General features: G+C 41.4%; 1 protein-coding gene across 13 annotated transcripts in view; it reads right to left on the bottom strand.

Annotated features, from left to right (window-relative positions):
* LOC133509353 (cGMP-dependent protein kinase 2) overlaps nucleotides 1-23,303 on the bottom strand; it is a 120,943-nt gene that overhangs the window by 72,564 nt on the left and 25,076 nt on the right. For 8 of the 13 annotated variants that reach the window (XR_009797300.1, XR_009797301.1, XR_009797302.1 and 5 more), the window contains exons 1-4: nucleotides 13,797-15,262; nucleotides 11,793-12,149; nucleotides 9,401-9,567; nucleotides 6,210-6,323 (exon numbers count right to left, since the gene is read on the bottom strand). Coding sequence is in view for 10 of the 13 variants with exons in the window: in XM_061836167.1 (XP_061692151.1) it covers nucleotides 6,210-6,323; nucleotides 9,401-9,567; nucleotides 11,793-12,149; nucleotides 13,797-13,894 (736 nt within the window). In the remaining 3 variants the exon portion in view is untranslated. Of the gene's footprint in view, nucleotides 1-6,209; nucleotides 6,324-9,400; nucleotides 9,568-11,792; nucleotides 12,150-13,796; nucleotides 15,263-23,303 lie in introns of those variants that run through there. The other 5 variants (XM_061836175.1, XM_061836176.1, XM_061836174.1 and 2 more) reach the window with 3 other exon arrangements.

Genomic DNA, 23,303 nt, shown 5'->3' with positions numbered 1-23,303 from the left:
TGGATGTGTTTCTCAGCAGACTCAACCCCCTTGGGTGTCTAATCACATCAGTTAGATTCTGTTTTGAGACTTGTCCGCCAACGGCAGCATTCCAACATTGCCTATATAATCTTTGTTCTGCTTTCACACACACACACTCGGTGTCGGACCACAGCCTTTGTCTGTGTCACATTGTGTGTCTCAGAGCGCTCTGTTCATTAAACTTTGAAGTGTTTGTCACATTTCACGCCATTGGAGTTTGGTTATTGACCGAACCTGGAATTGGAGGGAGACATGGAAGGACCCCAAAAGGATCTCCTTCCAACAATTGGTGACCCCGACGTGATTCGGAACCATCCATTGGACCGATAGGGAGGAATTTTGGCGCGCTACAATTGACAAGGCAAGAAGAAGAAGAGATTGAGAAGAACTTCTCCATCCAATTTCTGTCTGTCGGCCAGTGTGTGGTAAGGTTTCCCTTCCTTTTTTTTTTTAAATTGAATAAAAGGCTGTGAAATGTGATGTTATGGCCAGAAAGTAAAGAAAATAAAAGTGCATAAGTACAAAGAGAAACAGAGAAATAACCAATACATTCAGTGTTGTAATTAGCACATAGAGAAGGCTGTTTCGCTCTTCGAGTGAGTTTTAGAATCAATAAGTCTTGTTTTGTGTTAAGAGGCGGTATCGTTCCCTTATTGAATCTGAGATACCACAATTTCCTCAAACCAACAACTACTTAATGTGTGTGGAGTAAACTGTCGGGGACAAAGAGAAAAAGTAACCTTTCGGGGACAGAGAGAAACAGTAACCTGTTGGGGACAGAGAGAAATCACAGCGGATACATTATACTGCAAATAGAGGTGGTTTTGCTCTATTAGAGAATCATAGAAACGGTAATTCCTAATTTTGCGTCTAAGAGTCGACATCACTCTTCAGAAGCATCTTAGATGTCTTAAAATTCCTCACGTTATGGTGTGATGTACTTAAGAAAAACGTGCAAGCTCGAGTATTGGTGTTTTGTAAAAAAAAAGAGATTTGTATCCATTCTAAAATAATAATATAGATAAAATATAGAAATAATAAAATAATAGATATAAATGAAATAATCTAATAGTACAACAGTTAAAGTAATCGACTCTACGCAACCAATTGATCACTAAAATTACAGAATGGACGGGGAATTTGACATAGAAAAAGAATGGTTTGATTTACGCGTGATCCCAGATGACGATCAGAAAATTACCCTTGGTGACCAAGTAAAAATTGCATGCAAAGTATGTGTGGAAGGTCTTCCTGAGCATGAGAGAGAAAGTAAGAAAAAAGAGCTGCGTGTGAGTGGATTGAGCAATGATTTTATGAATGACTGGCTTCCGACCTTGATGTCTGTACCGTCATTGGTCATGTTGATGAAAGAAGTGGAAAAGTGTTGTGTGGTGAAAAAGGAGAAACTTGAGAGTGATGTTAAAAAAAAAATCAGCGGGCACTCCAAGTCCAATATCAATACAAGACTCATAGTCAATTACAGACTACAATGCACAAAAATAGCATTTTGTCTAAGAAAAACATTCCACATAGTAATTTCTGCCTTTAATAAATATTGTTCAGACCAATATTTATTTGTCACATCTCAGAAGAGGTCTAACTTATGCATTAAAAAAAAAATCATGGTCGAGCCAATTTGTCACCTTTGGATGTGCCTTTATTTTCTTGTAACATCGCAATTGTGCATGTCAGAACTTGCCATGGGTGAATGATTTTACAATAAAAACAATATTCCTGTCTGTGATGAGGAATTATGAGAGAGAGGTTTACCTGTTGATTCAATTACTACTTTAAATCTTATAGTTGAAAAAAATGGCACTTTGTTGGCAGTACGTATATTTACTTGTAATATTCACTTGATTTTAAGATCCACAAAAAACCCCCAACACATTGTCTGTTAGAGGGAGAAGAGTAAGAGAGTCATTGAAAAGGGTGTCATGTATGCTGGAAAAGGCTAGATTGTTGAGCATGCGAATTTCAGTGAAGGTTGCGAGAAAGCAAATCTCTCTGTGTTGGGAGAACCCAAGCCACCTGTCACACACATTCCGCCACCTTATTCCACCGCAGTGGAATCGCCGTATTCCGAATGTAACAATATGTTGCAAAATACATCCAATTTGACATGTCCCGTAATGACTTTTCTGTGTGATTGGGACGAAACTAGAGACACAACCCCCCAATTATGAGCAGCCACGGACTCATCATAAAATAATGTTGCCATGGCTCTTGGGGCTAGTGTCACCACCTCAATTAATCACTTGCAAGACACTGTTAATGATTTATTACTCACAATCCATTCACTCCATCCGATTTGAGAATGTTGTTACAGGAACTCCCTCCGATTCAAAGTGGAGGGGCGAGTTGGCTGAGGGCTATTCAGCGTAATACAACTGGGCAAATTTTGACTCCTGGTGATTTGAAAAATCTGATGACGCAAGCGACTCCCCTCTCCCAACTCGGCGTTTTGAGACTCCACTATCGGCAGCCTCCTTGACAGTAAGGCACTCACGGTCGCTGATTTTGATAACATACTGGGTGGTTTGGATGCATTGTTTCCCCTCCCTTAGATTGTACTGTCCCACCTGGTCTTTGCTCCAAAATCCAATGAGAATGCTGATTCATTTATTGACCGTGCTTTGGTTGAGTTCGCTCAGCAACCAGGGCACCAGCCCACTGACTCATTTGAAATTTTACTTGAGGAAACACACCAAAGAAATTGACAAAAAAAGTAGAAAAACATAAAAATCCTGAATCCCAATTGGCGATTGTTCAATTGCAAACTTTACAGAAACAAAATGATTCTGAGTTCCAATTTCAAAATCCTCACGCGCCTAATAATGGTGAGTGTCGTGTGCATCAATCTGGCCCCATCACTGCGCAGGGTGTCTATTTCTGTTCTTGCAACCCCACCGACGAACAGCAGCGCTACATTAAATGGCTTGCCACCCAGGGAGACCGACCCCGCTCCAGGAGAGCGTGCTTCAGCTGTGGGAAAATGGGACTGCCATGCACCACAGCTCCCTCGACACTGGGCCAACAGAGGAAGTGGCAGAGGACAGCATGGTGGACGGGGAGTGGTGGCCATCTGGAACTCCACCCATGGCTCCACCTCCACAGCCACCACGTGCTCCCCCACCCATCCAGCTGGCGCTACCTGCTGGCCAATACATGCAACCACCAAACCAGCAGTATTTGCCGCCACCTGCTGGCCAATACATGCAGCCACCCAACATCAAATGAAGTCCTGATGGACTTTTCTTAAAGTTTCCGGATGGAAACACTTTCCACTGCGCTATGAAGAAATGAGTATTCTGATTTCTACAATTGATTCAAGAAACCCTGACATCTGCCATTATTGGCCCCGCCTCTGCTGAAATCTATTGGGCACACGTGGACATTGCATCTGAAGGATGGAAAGAGGCAGAACAATTTTGGACATTATGGCTGCCAAGGATTCGACACCTTTGCGCTTATGGATTGTGATTGTATGCAGTGCACTCTATACTATGACAGGCTCGGCAACGAGGTTTATGCTGATTCATTTCAAAACATCGACGTTGATGTTTGGCAATTGAACATGTTGGAAAACAATTAAAATGGTCATGATGGCTGATCCACCTGACCCCACCATGCCACCATGCCACCCTCATATTTCTTTGACGGTGTCTACCACACATTCGGCCAGAGATCTTGGGCCTTTTGTCAGAGAATGCACAATGGCTACCGATTGGCAACCAACATTATCAATACGTTCTCCATCGCTTAATGCATATTGGGTTCAATCGAACCCATTTGACCCATTTTCCATTTCAGAGCATTTCCTATTGGACAGACACCATGGTCGAGAAACAATTGACAGATTTGGCTCCACTGGCATTGGCTGATATGCCTGACACTTTTTGGTCTACTAATTCCATCGATGTGGGCCTCTGCGATGTGACTCCAGTCACGTTTCTAATGACACCCAACCTGATTTATGTCCCACAATAACCAATCAAAAACAGGGTTTGATCTGTATGACAGACATATTTAATGGTTAAATTATAAGCTGCTGTGGTCATATCTTTCAGTGGCACCCTGTCCACGCGGTCTCCAGTGAGAGCCAACGTGTCATTAACTCCATGGATTAAAACGGCTAGTTATGCAACGTCTGTAATGTCCGTGCTTTCGTCAATCGCTATTGAAAACACAATAAACAACTTTACTTTGTGCTCTAACTTGCTGTCCAAATCCACTGAAAGATTGTAAAATCCATCTGCAAACATGTTTCTTGTCAGGCTCAATCGCAAAAGATTGGTGCCTTTCATGGTGCACAATCTCCGCTGCCTTCATCATACAAGTTTTTATGAATTCAATGGTTTTAAAGGGCTACTGTCAGGAAATGGATGATTTTTAGTATGTTATTTATGAAAAAATGACACCCAATATGGGCCCATGCGTTTTTTTCACCACAAAACATGATTTTGACGTAACAGCATTTTGTAACTCCCGCCATGAAAATCCTCTCGAGGGATTTGTTTTCGAGAAGAAGCAGGAAGTGACGTAAAGGACAGAGACGCCCCCAAGTGGACTCGTTTGTTTCCATTAGTTTTACCTCCGGGAAGGTAGCTCGTTGTTCCTTCGTGTTAGCCAAAATACCGGCTCGTTACATTGCTGGACATTGCTTTAACACTCGGGAGAATGGAATTACCCTTCATAAATTTGCAAGAGACCCAGTTCGTTGTGAAAAATGGATTGCACGGGTGCAGATGACGAGAACTTCGTGGGTTCCGAATGACACGTAGGTGTGTATACAGCTACTAAAAAAAACAATAGTTTGGGGCGGACCACGTAATCGGTCTCTCATAACATAACAAAAGATTTGCGTACAAAATATGTCGATTTGCGCATCGGACGGTGTCGGGCTGCTGCACGGACGGCGGCGAATCTGAAGAACCCAGGCAAGAATGCCTCACTCAGCCGCGTGCGCGCAGTAATGCGCCCAGGCTCGATGGTGTTCATCGAGGACTGCTATGAACATCCCGCTAAAAGCAGCACGACTCGACTCCATTATATTCCACCACAGCGCCGAAAATCAGCCACACTTGCTGAGGTGCTGCGTTCAGCGGTCACGGCTTCTGCGAAGGCTGCACGTCGGGCTTTGCGGACGAGGGCGGCTCTTAAGAACCCAGCCGAGAATGCCTCTCTCAACCGCGTGCCCGCAGTAAAGCGCCCAGGCTCGACTGTGTTTCTCATCGCGTACTGTGGCATCTGTGAACAACCCCCTTAAGCAGCACGGCTCAGCTCCGTCATAAGACACACCGGCCGGCTGCAATGAGCCGCGATGGCTCATCTCTGCCACGGAAGTGGATCGGACGGGGATGCAGTTTGGCCATGATCACATATCATCTGAATATGGCTCGAAACAATAGTGTAATATTCCCCTGAGGGCTCGAAACAATAGTGTAATATTACCCTGGTAACTTCACTCAGTTGTGTGGTGTTCTCCTTTTCGAAAAGAGCTTCCGTGTCAGAAGGGGTGCGTTTGTCTCCCATAGTTAGGGTGCACCGCATGTTTTCATCACGGACGGAGGATACTATGCATTGATGCTATGTGCTTAAAGGATCTAATAAAGACTTCCGAGCAGCAAATCAGTGCTTCGTACCATTATTGTTCCCGCCACCAAGTTTCCCGACTATGGTCAGGTGTTTGCGGCATTACAGATTAACAAAGGTCTTATAATACAAAACTAGATTTAAAAAAAAAAAAAGATTTAAATGAATATGTGTACTGTTCTGATCTAGGTCTCAAATATAAGTGTAAAAGTATAAATACTGTTTACATATTTTGATCATTCTGGTACCCAGATTCACAGACTTGAAAGTTCTTGGGGTGTGTGTGTGGGTGGGGGGAAGGGGGAGGCAGTCCTTCTTCATGGTTTTTCACAATTCACGGTCAGTTCTGGTCCCCATGAACTGTGCAAAATAGAATTACTGTATTTTTAGAGCATGCTGATGTAAGAGCACCATCCACAAACCCACATAAGCCTAAATCTCCAGGTCTTCTTCCATCCACCATGCAGAAATGTTGCCAACCTAATTACTACTTTTGGTATTGTCACTAGTTTCTTATGTGAAAAACTAGAGGGGTCATAAAAGTTGATAAATTTAACGACAAGTCAGTATGTGAGCAAAACTATCATTGATACCTTTTACGGTGGCCGTTCTTTTGCAATTATACAGGATTGCCAGTTCTCCAAATGCTGTTCCAGGATGCATTTCACTAAGTAGCTTGCCACTCTGAATGACTTCCAGCAACCCAGCTGAAATGCAGAATATGTATTTGTATACTGTATCATATCTTGTTGCACCTTTACACAGGACAACAAATGGACGTTCATTTAACACTTGTTTGAGATATCTCCACGTAATTTTTATCTGATACAGTTTGCAAGCGGGCAACAAAACACTACATCATCTAGTAAGCTATTGCTAGTGGTCTTGCAAGTGGCTGTACTTAAACATGCTGCCATTCTGTTGAATCATGCTCTAAAGTTTTGGTGTAGGGAAGAAATGTAGTTACAATACAGTAATTTAGTTACACTCAGTTAGCACCCATTATTTCTGTCTTGTATTGTTAATTTGTCCTGACTGATTAGCTTATATGATCTGACCAGAGCATTGAATTCAAAACTTTTTGGAGCCAAGGCACATACTTTAAAAATGAAAAATCTCATGACACACCACCCCACCGAAAAATAAATTTTTTTCTGCCTGTCACTATGCCTCACTGGCATAAATAGATTAACAGAGATACATGATTTATTGTAAATGTATAATTTTTTAAATATTAAGAACACAAGTATATACAGTGAATGAACAGATCCTTTAAATAAACAGTTTTTTTGATTGGATCGGTTGAAAACTTGCTTATTGTTGATCAGCCCCAAAAATGCCGATTGTGTCATGGTCCTGCCGGTCCAGCCCTGGCTGTGCGGGTGGCCATGCTGATTTGGAGGCGCACACCTGCGCCTCATCCTGTCTGATTGGCCCCGGTGTATATAGGACCATGGGGATGACCGGTCCAGCGCCAGATCTTCACAACTCATGCCCCGTTCCTGCACTCCCGTATTTCTGATTGACAACCCGTGTGTACCGACCACCGCCTTCTCGGAACGACCCCGTAAGCCTGACTCCCTTGATACGCCTGCCTGCTTTGATCGTTCTCCCGTGTACCGACTCCTGCCTGCCCACTGACCTGCTCTCTACACCCGACGTCCCGACTACCGCTGCTGCACCTGACTGCCTGCCCGATCCCCAACCTTGGAATAATAAACGTTTTTCCCGAATTACCTCTGCGTCTCCCATGTACTCCTGCATTTGGGTCCTACCTCCATCTCGATGGGTCGTGACAGATCCTAAATCCTAAAAATTATCCATCCATTATCTAAGCTCCTTATCCTCACAAGAGTCGCAGGAGTGCTGTCAGAGGAGTCTTCGGGCAGGGGGCAGGGTACGCCAGCCAGTCACAGGGCACAAGGAGACAGACAACAGTCACACTCAAAATCACATCTGAAAACTATTAAGAGTCTCCACTTCATGCAACGTTTTAGAATGTGGGAGGAAGCCTATGTGGCCGGAGAAAACAAACGCGGGCACATACATGCACACCCGCACACATATTTGACATCTCAGCATTACTGATGGTGTAGTGTACATGCACCTGACTTTGGTGCAGGCAGTGTGGGTTCAAATCCTGCTGTAAGTGACTGGCGACTAGTTCAGGTTATAGTCCTCCTTTTACCTGTGGTTAATTCGGATAGGCTCCAGCACTCCTGTGACCCTTGTGAGGATAGGCGGCTCAGAAAAGTGATGGATGAATGGATCATTTATTACTGATTGAAAGCAAATGTCAGATACTTTGACTTTACTTTGTAATATCCCTCAAAATTATTTAATTTCAGGAGTTTGCATGTTCTCCCCGTGCCTGCGTGGGTTTCCTCCAGGCACTCTGGTTTCCTCCCACATTCCAAAAACATGCAACATTTATTGGACACTCTAAATTGCCCCGAGGTGTGATTGTGAGTGCGGCTGTTTGTCTCAATCTGCCCTGCGATTGGCTGGCAACCAGTTCAGGGTGCACCCTGCCTCCTGCCCGTTCACAGCTGTGATAGGCTCCAGCACTTCCCGCGACCCTTGTTAGGATAAGTGGCTAAGAAAATGGATGGATGGATTTAATTTCAGGGCGGCACGGTGGAGCAGCTGCAAAGTGTTGGCCTCACAGTTCTGAGGTCCCGGGTTCGATCCTGGACCTGCCTGTGTGGAGTTTGCATGTTCTCCCTGTGCTTACGTGGGTTTCCTCCGGGCACTCCAGTTTCCTCCCACATCCCAAAAACTTGCAACATCAATTGGATACTCTAAATTACCCCAAGGTGTGATTGGGAGTGCGGCTGTTTGTTTCGATGTGCCCAGTGATTGGCTGGCAACCAACTTAGGGTGTACCCCGCCTTCTGCTCGTTGACAGCTGGGATAGGCTCCAGCATTCCTCCGACCCTCGTGAATATAAGCGGCTTAGAAAATGGATGGATTTAATTCATGGCAGCACGATGGACCGGGGTTCAAATCCCGGCTTCCCCCTGTGTGGTGTTTGCATGTTCTCTCTGTGCCTGTGTGGGTTTTCTCTGGGCACTCCAGTTTCCTCACACATCCCAAAAACATGCATTCAGTGGAGACTCTAGATTGCCTCAAGTGTGATTGGGAGTGTGACTGTTTTTTTGTTTCGATGTGCCCTGCAATCGGCTGGCAACAAGTTCAGGGTGTACCCTGCCTCTTGCCTCTTAACAGCTGGGATCGGCTCCAGCACTCCCGCGACCCTTATGATAATAAGCGGCTAAGGAATTAGATGGATGGATGGATTTAATTTAACCAAAGTATTGTTTCTGTTAAGATACCTGCACTTCTTCCCAAGCTTATTCTTTGTTCTTTATAGAGGTAAAAGACTGGGGGAGTAAATACAGCATATAAAGACCCCAGCATGCCTTTTTGAAACTACTTCATGGGTGTTTATAAATGTCAAGGGCTATGATTGTAATCACTTGTAAAATGTAAAATCTGGTCAAATTACCTTTAATTACGTTATTATTGATAATGAATCATATTCTTCTATATGATAACACTGATCATGTTAAAGATTTCTCCCAATAATGATCAACACTGATTTAAAAAGGTTGGAAAAACAACAATTCCTGGAAAGTGTTTTCAAAAGATCACTTATACAATGTCTCATTAGTGGTGAACTGTTTTTGAGAACAACTAAGCTGAAGTATTCATATGGTCTTTGCGAGCCACCTGGTTCCGTGGATACCTTTTTTTAGTGAACATTGATATAATGGGAACTGACCTGCCAAAACATAGAGGTAGTTTCCAGATTCCCCTTCTTGGATGACGAGCTGTCCTTTAGTGTACACCTTCTCATACATACAGTCAACCATCTCCCTCATGTGCTGCGGCTCCAATCTCTTCAGGAAGTCATTGTTTGTGATGGCGTCATTCATTAGCTTTTTAATTCTGAAAAGGAAAAAAATTATTAAGGTTGGAAAGGACACTTTGGCACGAAGCCAAAAACATGACACTAAGACGGGGTTGGCAACCGAAAATGTTGAAAGAGCCACATTAGGCAAAAAAAACTAAAACAAATCTGTCTGGAGTCGCAAAAAATTAAAAGCCTTTATGATGAAGGCAACACCTGAGCACTTGTTCATTTCCACATCACACAGATGATGTGCGAATGCAGTGAGATTAAAAAGAAGCTGTTGAATAGAACGTGGGGTTGTGGGAGAACAAAATAACGGGTCGTGTCATTGAAACCCAAAATGACTGTCTCTGTATTTAAATCCTGTAGCTTCTTGTTGCTCTCTGTGTCACCCTATTATATACCCTTAATAATGCTGCCTTTCAAATCTGGATAAGCAGAGTGGCTGAGAGTGCTTGGATCTTTTTTTTTATCAGACTGGCAATGATATTCTATTTGTGTTATTGAAGCGCAAGTATAAATGTATGAATATATTTCCATGAGCACCCATTTATGAGAAACGCAAAAGCAGGAGGGGTTGGTTTTGATTAAATTCATTGTCATATCTTAGGTCAAATTACTAGTCTAAGGCAGGAAAAAGATTAGCATTGAGAGAAATGTCGTAATGTAGGTGTAATCTTCCATTCAACAGTTTTTTTGCTTCAGTAAAACAGCAAACGGGCAAAAAGAAGGCAAATGCATCCAATGATCAAACATCCTTTTTAAGGAGTTTAAAGTATAAGGCATATTTGTAATTCTTGCTTTTTTATTGATGATGTAAGTATGTTGCATCTTGGGAGTGTATTACTCTTACCAAAGGGTGCCCAGACTTTTTTACCACAAGATCTGCTTTTCAAGCAGCCAGGCTTTCAGCCAGCAATCCACCGGAGGTGGGGTCGGGGTGGGAGGCTGATGTCTTTTTTTTTTTTTTTTTTAGAATTACCAATAATGAAATAAAATGACCAAGCCACAAACATCTACCCACTACAAAAATGCAAAACATATTTATTTTGAAGTATATTGAGGATTCTTTATGTATAAATGTATGTTTGTGTGCCTTGCATAACCACGTGAGCCAGTATTGCACAACACAACATAGTGAACCATAAAAAATGTTTGTAATTATCTGATTTCACGTTGATGATGACTAAACAGCATATGAATGAAAATGCACACCTGGGCTGTGTCACTCACATCAGTGGATTCATCCAACTGCAGTGAGAAACATTTTCCGATGTCCATCCACACATCAGCCATAGCTTCACAGCGCTGTGTAACTGTACTCCTTTACAGCTGCAGAGATTTTATTGAATATAATATTTCTGCCGTATTTTTAAAAGACCGTAACGAGTCAGCTATGCCTCTTTTACCATCTATCCATCTTGGAAGGACCTTTTAATATCAACGATGATGTGATAAACCTGGAACGATGCTTCGGTGGTGGCTTTTGCTGTTGAACTAGATTGTGTGAAAAGTGACTGCTGTGCGGCCAATTGGGATTTTAGTTTGTTCACTTTTCTCAGTCTCAGCTTGCTTTTCGGCAGAATGTCGGTGTCGTATTTTCTATAAACAGTTTGAAAATGCCGCTCCACATTTCACTACACTGGCAGATGAGGCAAACGTGCTTCGAAAATGACATCGTGGAAAAAAAAGTCCACTTCACATTCCGAATGAATGTGATACGTTTTAGTCTTCTTTACTCCAGCACCCATACTCATGTTTGATAAGATTTCTTACGCGAGTGGTTAAAATAGGGGGGAACTCGCCGACTAACGTGTTTTCCTGTACAGTCGTTCCTGTACTATCTTTCTTTCTCGTGGCACGCCGTCGCGATCGACGCATTGAGCCCTGCTCTGACCCATTACTATTTCTATATTGACAACTTGCTGATGGTTCTCTCTTCCACGTGTGCTTTCACTTCACGTTCACACCGGCAACATGAGGATCTGGCCCAAAACAAAGCATATTGAAAGAGATGAATCCTGATTAGAGAGCCGTTGTGCATTAAAACTCAAACCTTTCAAATCAGTAATCCTGTATGTATGCTAGGTTATGAAATGCCATTAGAGTTGTGTTTATTGGGGGAAGGTTACAAGCTTCTAAAATGTCTATTGAAAAGCACAAGAAGTTTCCCGGCTTTAGATATTCATCTAAACCTCTTTCATCCAAGTTTTACTGACTGTTTTACACTGAACAGTGCATTTTGTATCTTTCAACTTACTCTGAATCTTTGCGTATGGGCTTCACTATGGAAATGTGAATAGGTCTAAGCCCCCCACAGAAGTTTTCTGAAGTAGGTTCAGCAGAGACACCTTCCTTTGCTTTTAGCCTTTGGTGGACCTCCACAGCAACCTTGTGGAAACGACTGGGACATTGATTGATGACACTGAAGCACCGGTGGCACAGTTCTGGTGGTCCACATCCTAAGCTGTTGTTGTAGCCTATAGCATCCTGGAGTTTGTCAATCTGGGAGACCTTTGCATCTAGCTCCCTCTGCAGATGCTGCAAGTGAAGTTCTTGAGCTTCTAACACGTGGTCCCTCTGTGCCAGCTCCAATTCCAAGTATTCTAGTCGCATCCTGAGGTTGAGAAATTGCGATTACTGGTTGCAATGCACATGTTTTAGCTATATTGCACGCAGGTATTATAACACTGTGGAACTTTGAGATGCCAGTCTAATTGGTTCCGTGACCATGCTTGCAAAACAAAAAAAAACTTTTGTTTTCCTAATTAAATGAATGGAAAGCCCCCCCCCCCAAAAAAAAACCCCTAAAAAAAACACAAATTGTTGTAACCTGCATTTCAGTGATGAACAACAGCAATTAATAATATTGGACTCAATTAAAACGTACAGTAATAACATTAATAAAAAGAATCACACCCACTACATGGGGGCTCTTTAAGACAGACAAAATGAGAAGTGTAATTCGTCTCAGCTCATTAGTGAGGCACTAATACTTGTCATTCCACACAGAAGACAAAGACTATTGGATCGTGAGTTTTGTTCTATTGTCCGTCTAAATATGTTATTGCACCATTTGTGTTCAACCCGTTGCTTAAGAGGTCAAAGTACCGCAACATAGAAGCATTAACATTAAGCTAGCAGGGTCAATCAGGTTCTTTTCAGCTGTCGAGATCTGGTGAAAAAGATCAGTATTATTCATTTTCTAACATTTTCGATGTCAACTCTAGTGACAAAATAATCCAAAGGTACAAAGATTTGTTAAATGAAACAGTACTGGCTTTGTTTTATATTATACAATGTAGCTTTTCAGGGTATATCTAGTACCAGTACAATTTAACGGACTGGAAATGACACGCAGACTCTGCGTCCGCACTCTATTTTTAGACATGATCAACATCCTCATCAGGCGCCGTTGTACCAATACAATGCCATTGGAATCCAATTCACAAATCAGACGGCACAAGGCCAATCAAAATTATTCATTTTAGGGGAAAAAAATACCCTCAAAACTTTGAAACTTTTTATTTAATTTTCTTATTATCATATACTTATTTAGTGTTTGTTGTACTTTAAATTATTAAAAGTTGAGTTTTGGCAGATTTTGCCAGATTTGCCAGCTGTCATCTGGTGGGGTTCACCTTGAACAGGTTGCCAGCTAATCACAGGACACATGGAGACAGACAACAGTTGCACTCACAATCACACCTAGGGACAATTTAGAGTGTCTGATTAATGCATGTTTTTGGGATGTGGGAGGAAACTGGAGTGCCCAGCGAAAACCCACGGAGGCACAGGATTTGAACCCCGGTCCTCACGTAATTGCGATTGGTTCGGTCTTCGGTTCTGACCTGAAGTAACCCTGCCTGGTGGTACAGATGGTGAATTTTTGACAGCAAATTGTAGCCATTTGAATTTCAGATAGTGAATTGTAGCCAGTTGAATTGTTAACATTGAAAAGTTACACTGAAATACAACTACTGAAAATGTGATCACTTTGGATTTCAAATTCAAATCCTTGTGGCACATAGTTACTTCCATAAAAATCTAATTGGCCACAGGAGCAATGGTGGTTTGGAGATTCCTTTTGAATTAGTAGGTATTTTACCCATTCAAAAAAAAAGGAAAAAGAAGAAAAAGATTTAAACCATACTTTACAAGGCCGTGAATGCACTGTCACTCATTTCATTGCAATTACTTTTCATTGCTACTATATACAAAGTTACAATATCTGGTAAAATCTATAATACTGCATTTATCTTACCTCAAGATGTCTGATTGCAGGCCTGGGGGGTCTTTGTGGTTGGATGCCAGACAGGTTTTCTCCTCAGGACGTGGGGTCTTTATTGAACCGTTGCCCATGTCCAGACATAGGCCTTCTGCCTTAAGAGCTGCTCTCAGAGCATTTTGAAAATGAAGTATTTTTAGATGCTCTGCAACAGGATAAGCCTGATGTGTCTGTTTTTTATGCTAAAAATGTACTAGAATATTGTTTTCAATTAAGGGTTTACAATTAAAGGATCACATGCACAATAATGTACCGTAATTTCTTGAAAATAATGTGGAATTTTTACCAAAAATATTTTCAAAACGTCAATAGAGCGCATTATATTTAGGTATGGATGAAAAATAAAAAAGACAAGCACATTATATAGTCGTATACAGGTACAAAGAGTGGTAAAAAAAAGGTATACATATACATTTCAATATGATATTCAATGTCTACTGTTAAAGATTTCTATATATTATGGTAATGTGCGCCACCAACCCGAACTCTGAACGCTGATCTCCTGGGGGGGGGGGGGGGGGGAAGCTTTGCATTTTACAATCATTTGCGTAGCATATTTATTGTTACTGCACCAAACATCATAAACGATTGCCCCTGAGTTTGTTTTAACCTAAACAAAGACAAAAATGTCAACTACAAGGGCCACAGCCACTTTTAAAACAAATGTTTCACCACTCCGGCCAATGACGCAGCCAAACTGGAAGCAAAACAACGTGAGCTGAAACTACGTAGTACGATGGTACGATCATTTAAAAAAAAAAGGGTGAGTGTACGCAATTGAAATGCTCACTTTTTTCAAAAAGTGCCCATTCTGCTCATTTCTGCATAGTTTGAGCTTTGGTTTTGATCGCGATCTGACGCGATGTAGAGCACAGATTGAAGCCGAACGGGGGAAAGAGGCTGTTAGCACGGTCAAAGCACTGACAATAATGAGAAATAAAGGGAACCAAGACTCTAGGGATTCAGAAAATGTTTCCTCACAAACCCCATCAATGGCTCAGAGGATGACATGCTGTGGGAGCAAGATGGGATCACTGTTCATGGCTGCACGAGGCACCAGAACTGAAGCAATTCATCAATGATGAGTTTGACAGTGATACACCAAAGGTAACTAAAATGGATATTTTTGGATTTGGATTGGAGATGAGTCAGATCCTTCTTTTAAAGTCTTGGTCAAGGATGTTTTCTGCACAAATATTTAATGCAAAAAAAAAAATAAGTTAAACAGTGTTAAATGGTTCATTGATTTAAGACTGTAGTATGTGTTATCAACCGTATTAATAAAATGTTATGCCATCGTTGAGTATTTATTTGAGTTGGTTGAAAAATTATCTTCTGACAATTGCAGGGACCAGAAGAAGAGTGTCCTGTGGCCTGTTCCATGCATCCATGTGATCACACCAACAGGGTGTAAGGTAATAGGAATGGCATACAGTGAAGAAAATAAGTATTTGAACACGCTGCTATATTCCAAGTTCTCCCACTTAGAAATCATGGAGGGGTCTGAAATTTTCATCGTAGATGAATGTCCACTGTGAGAGATAATCTAAAAAGAAAAATCCAGAAATCCCAATGTGTGATTTTTAAAAAAGATTTATTTGTGTGCTAAAGCTGCAAATAAGTATTTGAACACCTGTCCATCAGCTAGAATTCTGACCCTCAAAGACCTGTTAGTCCGCCTTTAAAAGTCCACCTCCACTCCATGTATTATCCTGAATCAGATGCAGCTGTGTGAGGTTTGTTAGCTGCAAAAACACACCCGTCCACCCCATACAACCAGTAAGACTCAAACTTATAACATGGCCAGGACCAAAGAGCTTTCCTAAGACACCAGAGACAAAATTGTACAACTTCACATGGCTGAAAAGGGCTATGGCGAAATTGCCAAGCGGCTTGGTGAAAAAAGGTCCACTGTTGGAGCAATCATTAGAAAATGGAAGAAGCTAAACATGACGGTCAATCTCAATCGGAGTGGAGCCCCTTGAAAGATATCACAACGTGGGGTCTCAGTGATGCTTAGAAAGGTGACTACACGAGAGGACTTGGTCAATGACCTTTAAAGAGCTAGGACCACCGTTTCCAAGGTGACTGTTGGTAATGCACTAAGACGTTATGGTTTGAAATCATGCATGGCACGGAAGGTTCCCCTGCTTAAACCAGCACATGTCAAGGCCCGTCTTAAGTTTGCCAATGACCATTTGGATGATATAGAAGAGTCACGGGAGAAAGTTTTGTGTTCAGATGAGACCAAAATGGAAGTTTTGGTCATAATTCCACTAACCGTGTTTGGAGGAAGACGAATGATGAATTCCATCCCAAGAACACCATCCCTACTGTGAAGCATGGGGGTGGTAGCATCATGCTTTGGGGTGTTTTTCTGCACATGGGAGAGGATGACTACACTGCATTAAGGAGAGGATGACTGCGTGTCAGGTTCACCAATCAGACATTCATTAAACAAGACAAAAAAGGAAGCAAAGACACCAGTTCAAGTCTCGCGAGGAGAGAGGAGAGGAACTGTCTCGTACAATTGAACACTGCACTCTCTGATTATCCTATCCAAGGCACTTCTATTTATTTAGTTTTGAGACCCCCCTTATTTACATGGATGTTGCAAAAAGGAGACGACAAGCAAAACAGTTTGAAACAAGGTGTAAATGTTTGTTCATGTGCGTGTGCATGTGTGCAAGATTGCTGAATACATGTGTGGTCATCATTTCTTTAACAGGCAGCAGTTCTAACAGTTCTGATGATTAGATGTTTTTGTTCTTGCTATCTCCTGCTAGGAGGCTGCCAGGTTATCTAGGGCAGAGCAAAGCATTTCTTTATTGGAAGCAAAGTATGATAATTATGATCACAATTATTCCTATATTTCCCCCCTATTTATCCTACATTTGCTATCACGTTTTCTAGAGCAGAGCAAAGCATTTCTTCATTGCAGGCAGAGACAGTAACTGAATTGGAGCAGAGCAAAGCATTTCTTCATTGCAGGCAGAAACAGTAACTGAATTGGAGCAGAGCAATGTATTGTATTGTATTGTAATGTAATGAGCTATGTATTGTAAGATTTTGGGGGACAACCTCTTTCCCTCAGTCAGAGCATTGAAGATGGGTCGTGGTTGGGTCTTTCAACATGACAATGACCCAAAGCACACAGCCAGGAAAACAAAGGCGTGGCTCCGTAAGCATATCAAGGTTCTGGCGTGACCTAGCCAGTCTCCTGACCTAAACCCAATAGAAAATTTTTGGAGGGAGCTGAAACTCTGTGTTTCTCAGCGACATCCCAGAAACCTGTCTGATCTAGAGAAGATCTGTGCAGAGGAATGGGCCAAAATCCCTCCTGCAGTGTCTGCAAACCTGGTGAACAACTGCAGGAAACATTTGACCTCTAATTTCAAACAAAGGCTACTGTACCAAATATTAACATTTCTCAGGTGTTCAAATACATATTTGCAGTTGTATCACACAAATAAATCATTTAAAAAAATCATACATTGTGATTTCTGGATTTTTCTTTTTGGATTATATATCTCACCTACGATGAAAATTTCAGACCCCTCCATGATTTCTAGGCATAAAACCATACTGTTACTCGCAGATACTTCTGTCCTGAGTCTAGCCTCCACTAATCTTTCAAAAAACTTCATTGTGTGGCTCATCAACTTTATTCCTCTGGAGTTTCCACAGTTCTGAACATCGCCTTTGTTATGAAAAAATGTTTTCTCAGGTGTTCAAATACTTATTTGCAGCTGTAGCACACAAATAAATCATTAAAAAAAATCATACATTGTGATTTCTGGATTTTTCTTTTCAGATTATCTCTCTCACAGTGGACATGCACCTACAATGAAAATTTCCGACCCCTCCATGATTTCTAAGTGGGAGAACTTGCAATATAGCAGGGTGTTCAAATACTTATTTTCTTCACTATATACAATATTACTGTTGCATCAGTATATGCACATGGATTATTATTAATGATTGTTGTCCAGACGTTTTTTTTTAAATACAAGTACTGTGTGTTTCTTTCGGCTTGTCCCTTTCGGGGTCGCCACAGCGTGTCATCTCAGATGAATGCATATATATGTTTGGCACAATTTTTACGCCGGATGCCCTTCCTGACGGAACCCTTCTCAGGGAGTGGAGGCCCCAGTGGGATACGAACCCACTACCCCTGGTTTACCAAACCAGTACTCTAACCACTGAGCTCCGGGGCCTCCACTTTTAAATACAAGTACAAACCTAGCAAAATAGGAATCCAGATAATTCCTAATATTTTGAGCATATGGATAGCAGCAAATTGGTGGTGCGCATTATACATCGGTAGAAGGGTTTTCCAGATTTTTTTTAAAAGTCAACTTTGGGGGTACGTATTATACTTCAGGACGCATTATACTCGAGAAATTACGGTAATATAACAATGCTGGTGTCAGGTAGAAACCTTTCACCTCCAAAAACATCCCCTTGCAGAAAAACAAAAAATGTCGTGCTTGTTGAGCCATTAACAGTGCTTTGTCAAAAACAGCAAGCCATTTGCAAAACTTTGTCATTAATTAGTCAAAAATGCTACTAAAATACTATATAGACCACATCTATACCACTGGTATAGATCTGTGAAAAAAGAAATGTATTAAATTTGGACAGAGAAAGTTTCGGACAGACACCAATTGGTAGTGCATCCCAAAAAAAGTATTCCGTATATTGAAAATGAATAGATACAAATAATGAAAATTTTATCCCATCTATTATTATCCATTATCCAACATAGCATAATAACATTTTTTTCTGAAAGCAATTAATCCATTTCTGCAACATTTGACTCATAGATTGATTTTATTCACATATTTAATAACTAGACAAACTATTTTAGTACTTACCTTCAGATTTTCTTTGGAGCTAGCTCACATTTGTAATCCATGTTCCCTCAAGACCTCGTACAACTGCATCTTCTCTTTGTGTTGAAGCTCAATGACACTGATTGGTGGGAGGTATCGTTTTATATGTGATACTAAGAGTGTCTCTGATCAAATTGAAGTATCTGGCAGCCCCTTGTGGTCTTTCGCTGTTTGACAATTGCATATGCTTCTTTTGTGTGCATGTGTGTGTTGTGTTGTGTTGTGTTTACTTTGAAGCACAAACCATTGAGAGGACTGTGATTTTCCAAGGTAGCGAAATGGAATGGCAAACCCTCACAAGACAAATACGACTTGTTGGCAGTAAAAGCAGTCACTCTTTGTTTCGTTTTTCAGTTGAGTAAACTGGTCATCTGTTTTCACAACCAATAACTTCACTTGACACTGTTTCCCCTCCAAAACCCATTGTGAACAATATGCTACTTAACCTGCTTCAGTGAGTTCTGTCTGAAATGGACAGTCCAATAAATGGTCTACAATTGACACAATTGAGTGGGAATGCATCAACTTTTTTTTGGCTCTCAATGGCGTGCAAGGATGGGGCAGATGGGACGGTGGCGCATCCTGCCCCCGCCAAGACGCTCCCTTTGTTGATGATCATCTCGAGCTTCATAAAACTTCTGCCTTGTACTGTAGATCAGTGGTTCCGGATCTTTTTTTCCCCTGTATATCCCCTGAATTATTATTTTTTGGGGTCATACCATGAGTACCTACTCACTCAAACTTGTTGATGATGATGATGATGGTTAGTATTATGATTATTATTATTATTATAATAGATAGATAGATAGATAGATAGATAGATAGATAGATAGATAGATAGATAGATAGATAGATAGATAGATAGATAGATAGATAGATAGATAGATAGATAGATAGATAGATAGATAGATAGATAGATAGATAGATAGATAGATAGATAGATAGATAGATAGATAGATAGATAGATAGTCTTATTTAGTGTTTGTTGTACAGGATTGTCCCAATGATCGGCTGCGCCCCTAGGCCGCAGAACATAATAATGTCCTTCCATACGGACACGGAAGGTGTTGTACAAAATAAAAGGCAACATCTCTGAGCCCTTCAGCATCTGTAGTGTAGTCAAAGCAAGGCTGCATCCTCGCCCCACCCTCTTCTTATATAGATAGATAGATAGATAGAAAAGCAAAACAACTTTGTATAGCGCATTTCATACATAACTCAACCTGCTTTACATGATTAAAAGTGCTTGAAAACAATACCAAAAATAAAAATGACAACAAAATATATTTAATTAAAGAAATATAGTAGAATTAAAACCGCATACAGTGCAAGAAATATGATTATAAAACTGGAAAAGTAAGTAAGTTTCTTTCGGCTTGTCCCTTTCGGGGTCGCCAGAGCGTGTCATCTCAGATGAACGCACATATGTTTGGCACAATTTTTACGCCGGATGCCCTTCCTGACGCAACCCTTCTCAGGGAGTGGAGGCCACAGTGGGATACGAACCCACAACCCCTGGTTTATCAAACCAGTGCTCTAACCACTGAGCTACAGGGCCTCTGATGATTATAAAACTGGAAATACTCTAAAATGCATGACAACAAAATAAGAGTTTTCAACCAGGATTTAAAAAAATTAATGAAATGAATGAAATGAAACTTGGGGGTGACCTCACCTCTGTTGGCAAATTATTCCATTTGTGTGCACCACACTGCTTCACCATGTTTGCTGTGGACTCTGCACTCTACGACTTCACCTGAGTCAGTCGATCTCAGAGCTCTACTGGCTTTGTATTCCGTAAGCATCTCTTTCATGTAATCAGGACCAAAATCATTTAGAGATTTATAGACCAGAAGCAGAACTTGAAAATCTGTTGTAAAAGCCATTGTAGGAATTTAAGGATTGGAGTGATATGCTCTGACTGCTATGTTCTGGTCAGAACCCGAGCTCCAGCATTCTGAATGAGCTACAGCTGTTTAATGCTCTTTTTTAGGAGTCCAGTCAGAAGATTATTACAGTAGTCAAGTCTATTTGAGATAAACGCATGGATGAGCTTTTCCTGGTGTGCTTGACACATACAAGCCTTGGCTGTAGTTCTTCAGATGGTAAAAGGCAGTTTTTGCAATTGATTTGACATGACTGTTGAAAGTCAGGTTGTAATCAATCAGAATACCAAGGTTTCAGACTTGGTCTTTGTTTTTTAAAGATAGAAAGTCCAGGTGTTTACTAACACAATTCTCTTTTCTTTATTGCCAGAACAATTGTCTCAAATTTGTTGTGGTCTAGTTGAACACATTTTTGGCTCATCCAGTTATTTATCTAGTTTAGACAGTGGGACAATACCTCAAATGAACTGTAGTCGTCTGGAGACACTGCCAAATATAAATGTGTGTCATCTGAATAGCTATGATAGTCAGAATTAAAGTTTTGAAGAGTTTAACCCAAGGGTAGCATATATAAGATGAACAGGAGGGGTACAAGAACTGACCCTTGACCCTTTTTGTTGAGAATGAGCACTTCCAATGGTTACAAAGTAGCTCTTTTCCTCCAGGTAGGACCGAAACCATTTAAGGACCATTCCATTTTGTCCTACCCACAGTTCCAACCTGCAAACAGAGTGTGAGTATTGTTGAGGTTCTTGCTGACGATTTGAGAGAAGTGATTCTGTCTAGCCCTTAGTAACTCTAGGTTAAAATTACAAAGACACTGTAGAGGTCATAGAAAATTTGGAGTTTATTTTTTTTCACCACTTGCATTCTGCTTTCCTACACTTTAATGTCAAGGTCTTGACCATCATTGTGCTCCTCCACTGGGTTCTAGGTCACCTCAGGATGGATGGTCTTAGTATTACCAGAAGCAACAATGTTCATGGCATTTGTGATTTTCAAGGTGAAATTGTCCAAAAGTTAATCAAATGTAGTATATTTCTGTTGCCAGGGATCGGATGGCCAAGCTCCCCGCCTTTGGCAACCGCCCATCTCACATCGCACCCGACCCCTATGACCCCTCTCATAGGTGGTGAGCCCATAGGAAATTGGACCCATGTTACCCATTCAGGCTGTGCCCGGCTGGGCCCCAAGGGTGCAAGTCGGGCCACCAGGTGCTCGCTATCCAGGCCTGGCTCCAGAGGGTGCCCGGTGACCTGCGTCTGGGCAAGGGAAACCGAGATCCAATACTTGCACTCGTCATAGGAGTTTTGTACTCGTACTTTGTCTGGTCCCTCACCTAGGACGTTTTTACCATGATTTACCCACCACCACGAGCGTGAAGCCCCAGACAACTTAGCTCCGAGGATCTCCGGAACAAACAAACACCTCCACCACAATAAGGTGACGGCTCGAGGAGGGGTCTCATTGATGTACCTTTTCCTAATAGAGATAGAGGTTATCTGAACTTTTGGAAGAATCTGTCATTCAAAAAATACACATAACTGGTCAGAATAGCCATATTGTTAATGTCAATTGATAGAATTTCTACATTCTTAGAGATGACCAGGTCTAAGATGTGACCTTGAGTGTGAGTTGGACTCTTCATATGTTGAGAGAGGTCAAATTTGTCTAGTATGGCAGAAAGTTCTTTGGCTGTTTTTTCCATGTTATTGACAACATGAATGTGAAAATCCCCTGTAATGACAAAATAGTTGTACTCAGTACAAATAACTGACAGCAGTTCTGAAAAATCCTCCATAAATTTTCTGTTTTATATTGGAGGTCTATGATTTATTAAAATGATAACCTTTGGGTCACTTTGAACTAAAAAACACAGATATTCAAAAGAGCTCAAATCACCCGGTATGATTTCTTTACATTGAAATAATGATTTAAAAATAACTGCAATATCACCACCCTCATTTAAAATTGTATTAAAGCTACTTCCCATTAACCACATCACATTTTATAACCAAAAGTCCAGATCAAAAGTTGTAATGATGTCATCAATCAATGTTGATATGTTTCCCAGTGGCCTGATATTAAAAAGCGCTCGTCTCGCAGAGATAGCTGGAGACAATGGTTTGATAGGCTCACATTTTATCCTCACTAAGTCGGAAGTTCTACTTTTTTGGTGCTACATCACTTTAATCAACTTTCTGTCCCTTCCAATTACAGGGATGAAAAAATGCTTGATCTCCATAGGGGTCGGAGTTATTCTGGGAAAGACCCGGTAAATATCAGTCAGATTTACAGATAGTCTTCATGGGTGGAGAAGGGGCCTTTCGCTTCTTAGTGGACGGTGGTTTCAGGCGCGCGAGAATGGGAGGAAGATCTTGCCGTGGTATCGGGTGGAGTCCATTGTTGACAATAGTCTTCATCCTATCCATCAGACCCAACATTGCATTCAGGCTGGGAGAGGGGGAGCCAACATCTACTACAGATTGTTTGGATGGCATCGTCATTGAGGTGAAATTCTGAGGTCTAGATAGCTCCAATGTGGCAGGAAGAGGTGTGGGAGATTTAAAGTGCTGGCACATTCCATATTTCATTTGCTCATCTGATTGTTTGGATGATGCAAATTAATCTGTGTGCACTATGTCTCGCCTTAGCTCTAGTTCCTCTGATTATTTGGGAACAACTGTCCTTGATTTTTGTTT

This window comes from Syngnathoides biaculeatus, chromosome 12 (assembly GCF_019802595.1).
Source record: "Syngnathoides biaculeatus isolate LvHL_M chromosome 12, ASM1980259v1, whole genome shotgun sequence".
Classification (NCBI taxonomy): domain Eukaryota; kingdom Metazoa; phylum Chordata; class Actinopteri; order Syngnathiformes; family Syngnathidae; genus Syngnathoides; species Syngnathoides biaculeatus.
The sequence above is the reverse complement of the archived record's forward strand: the minus strand, read 5'-3'. Positions and strand labels throughout refer to the sequence as shown.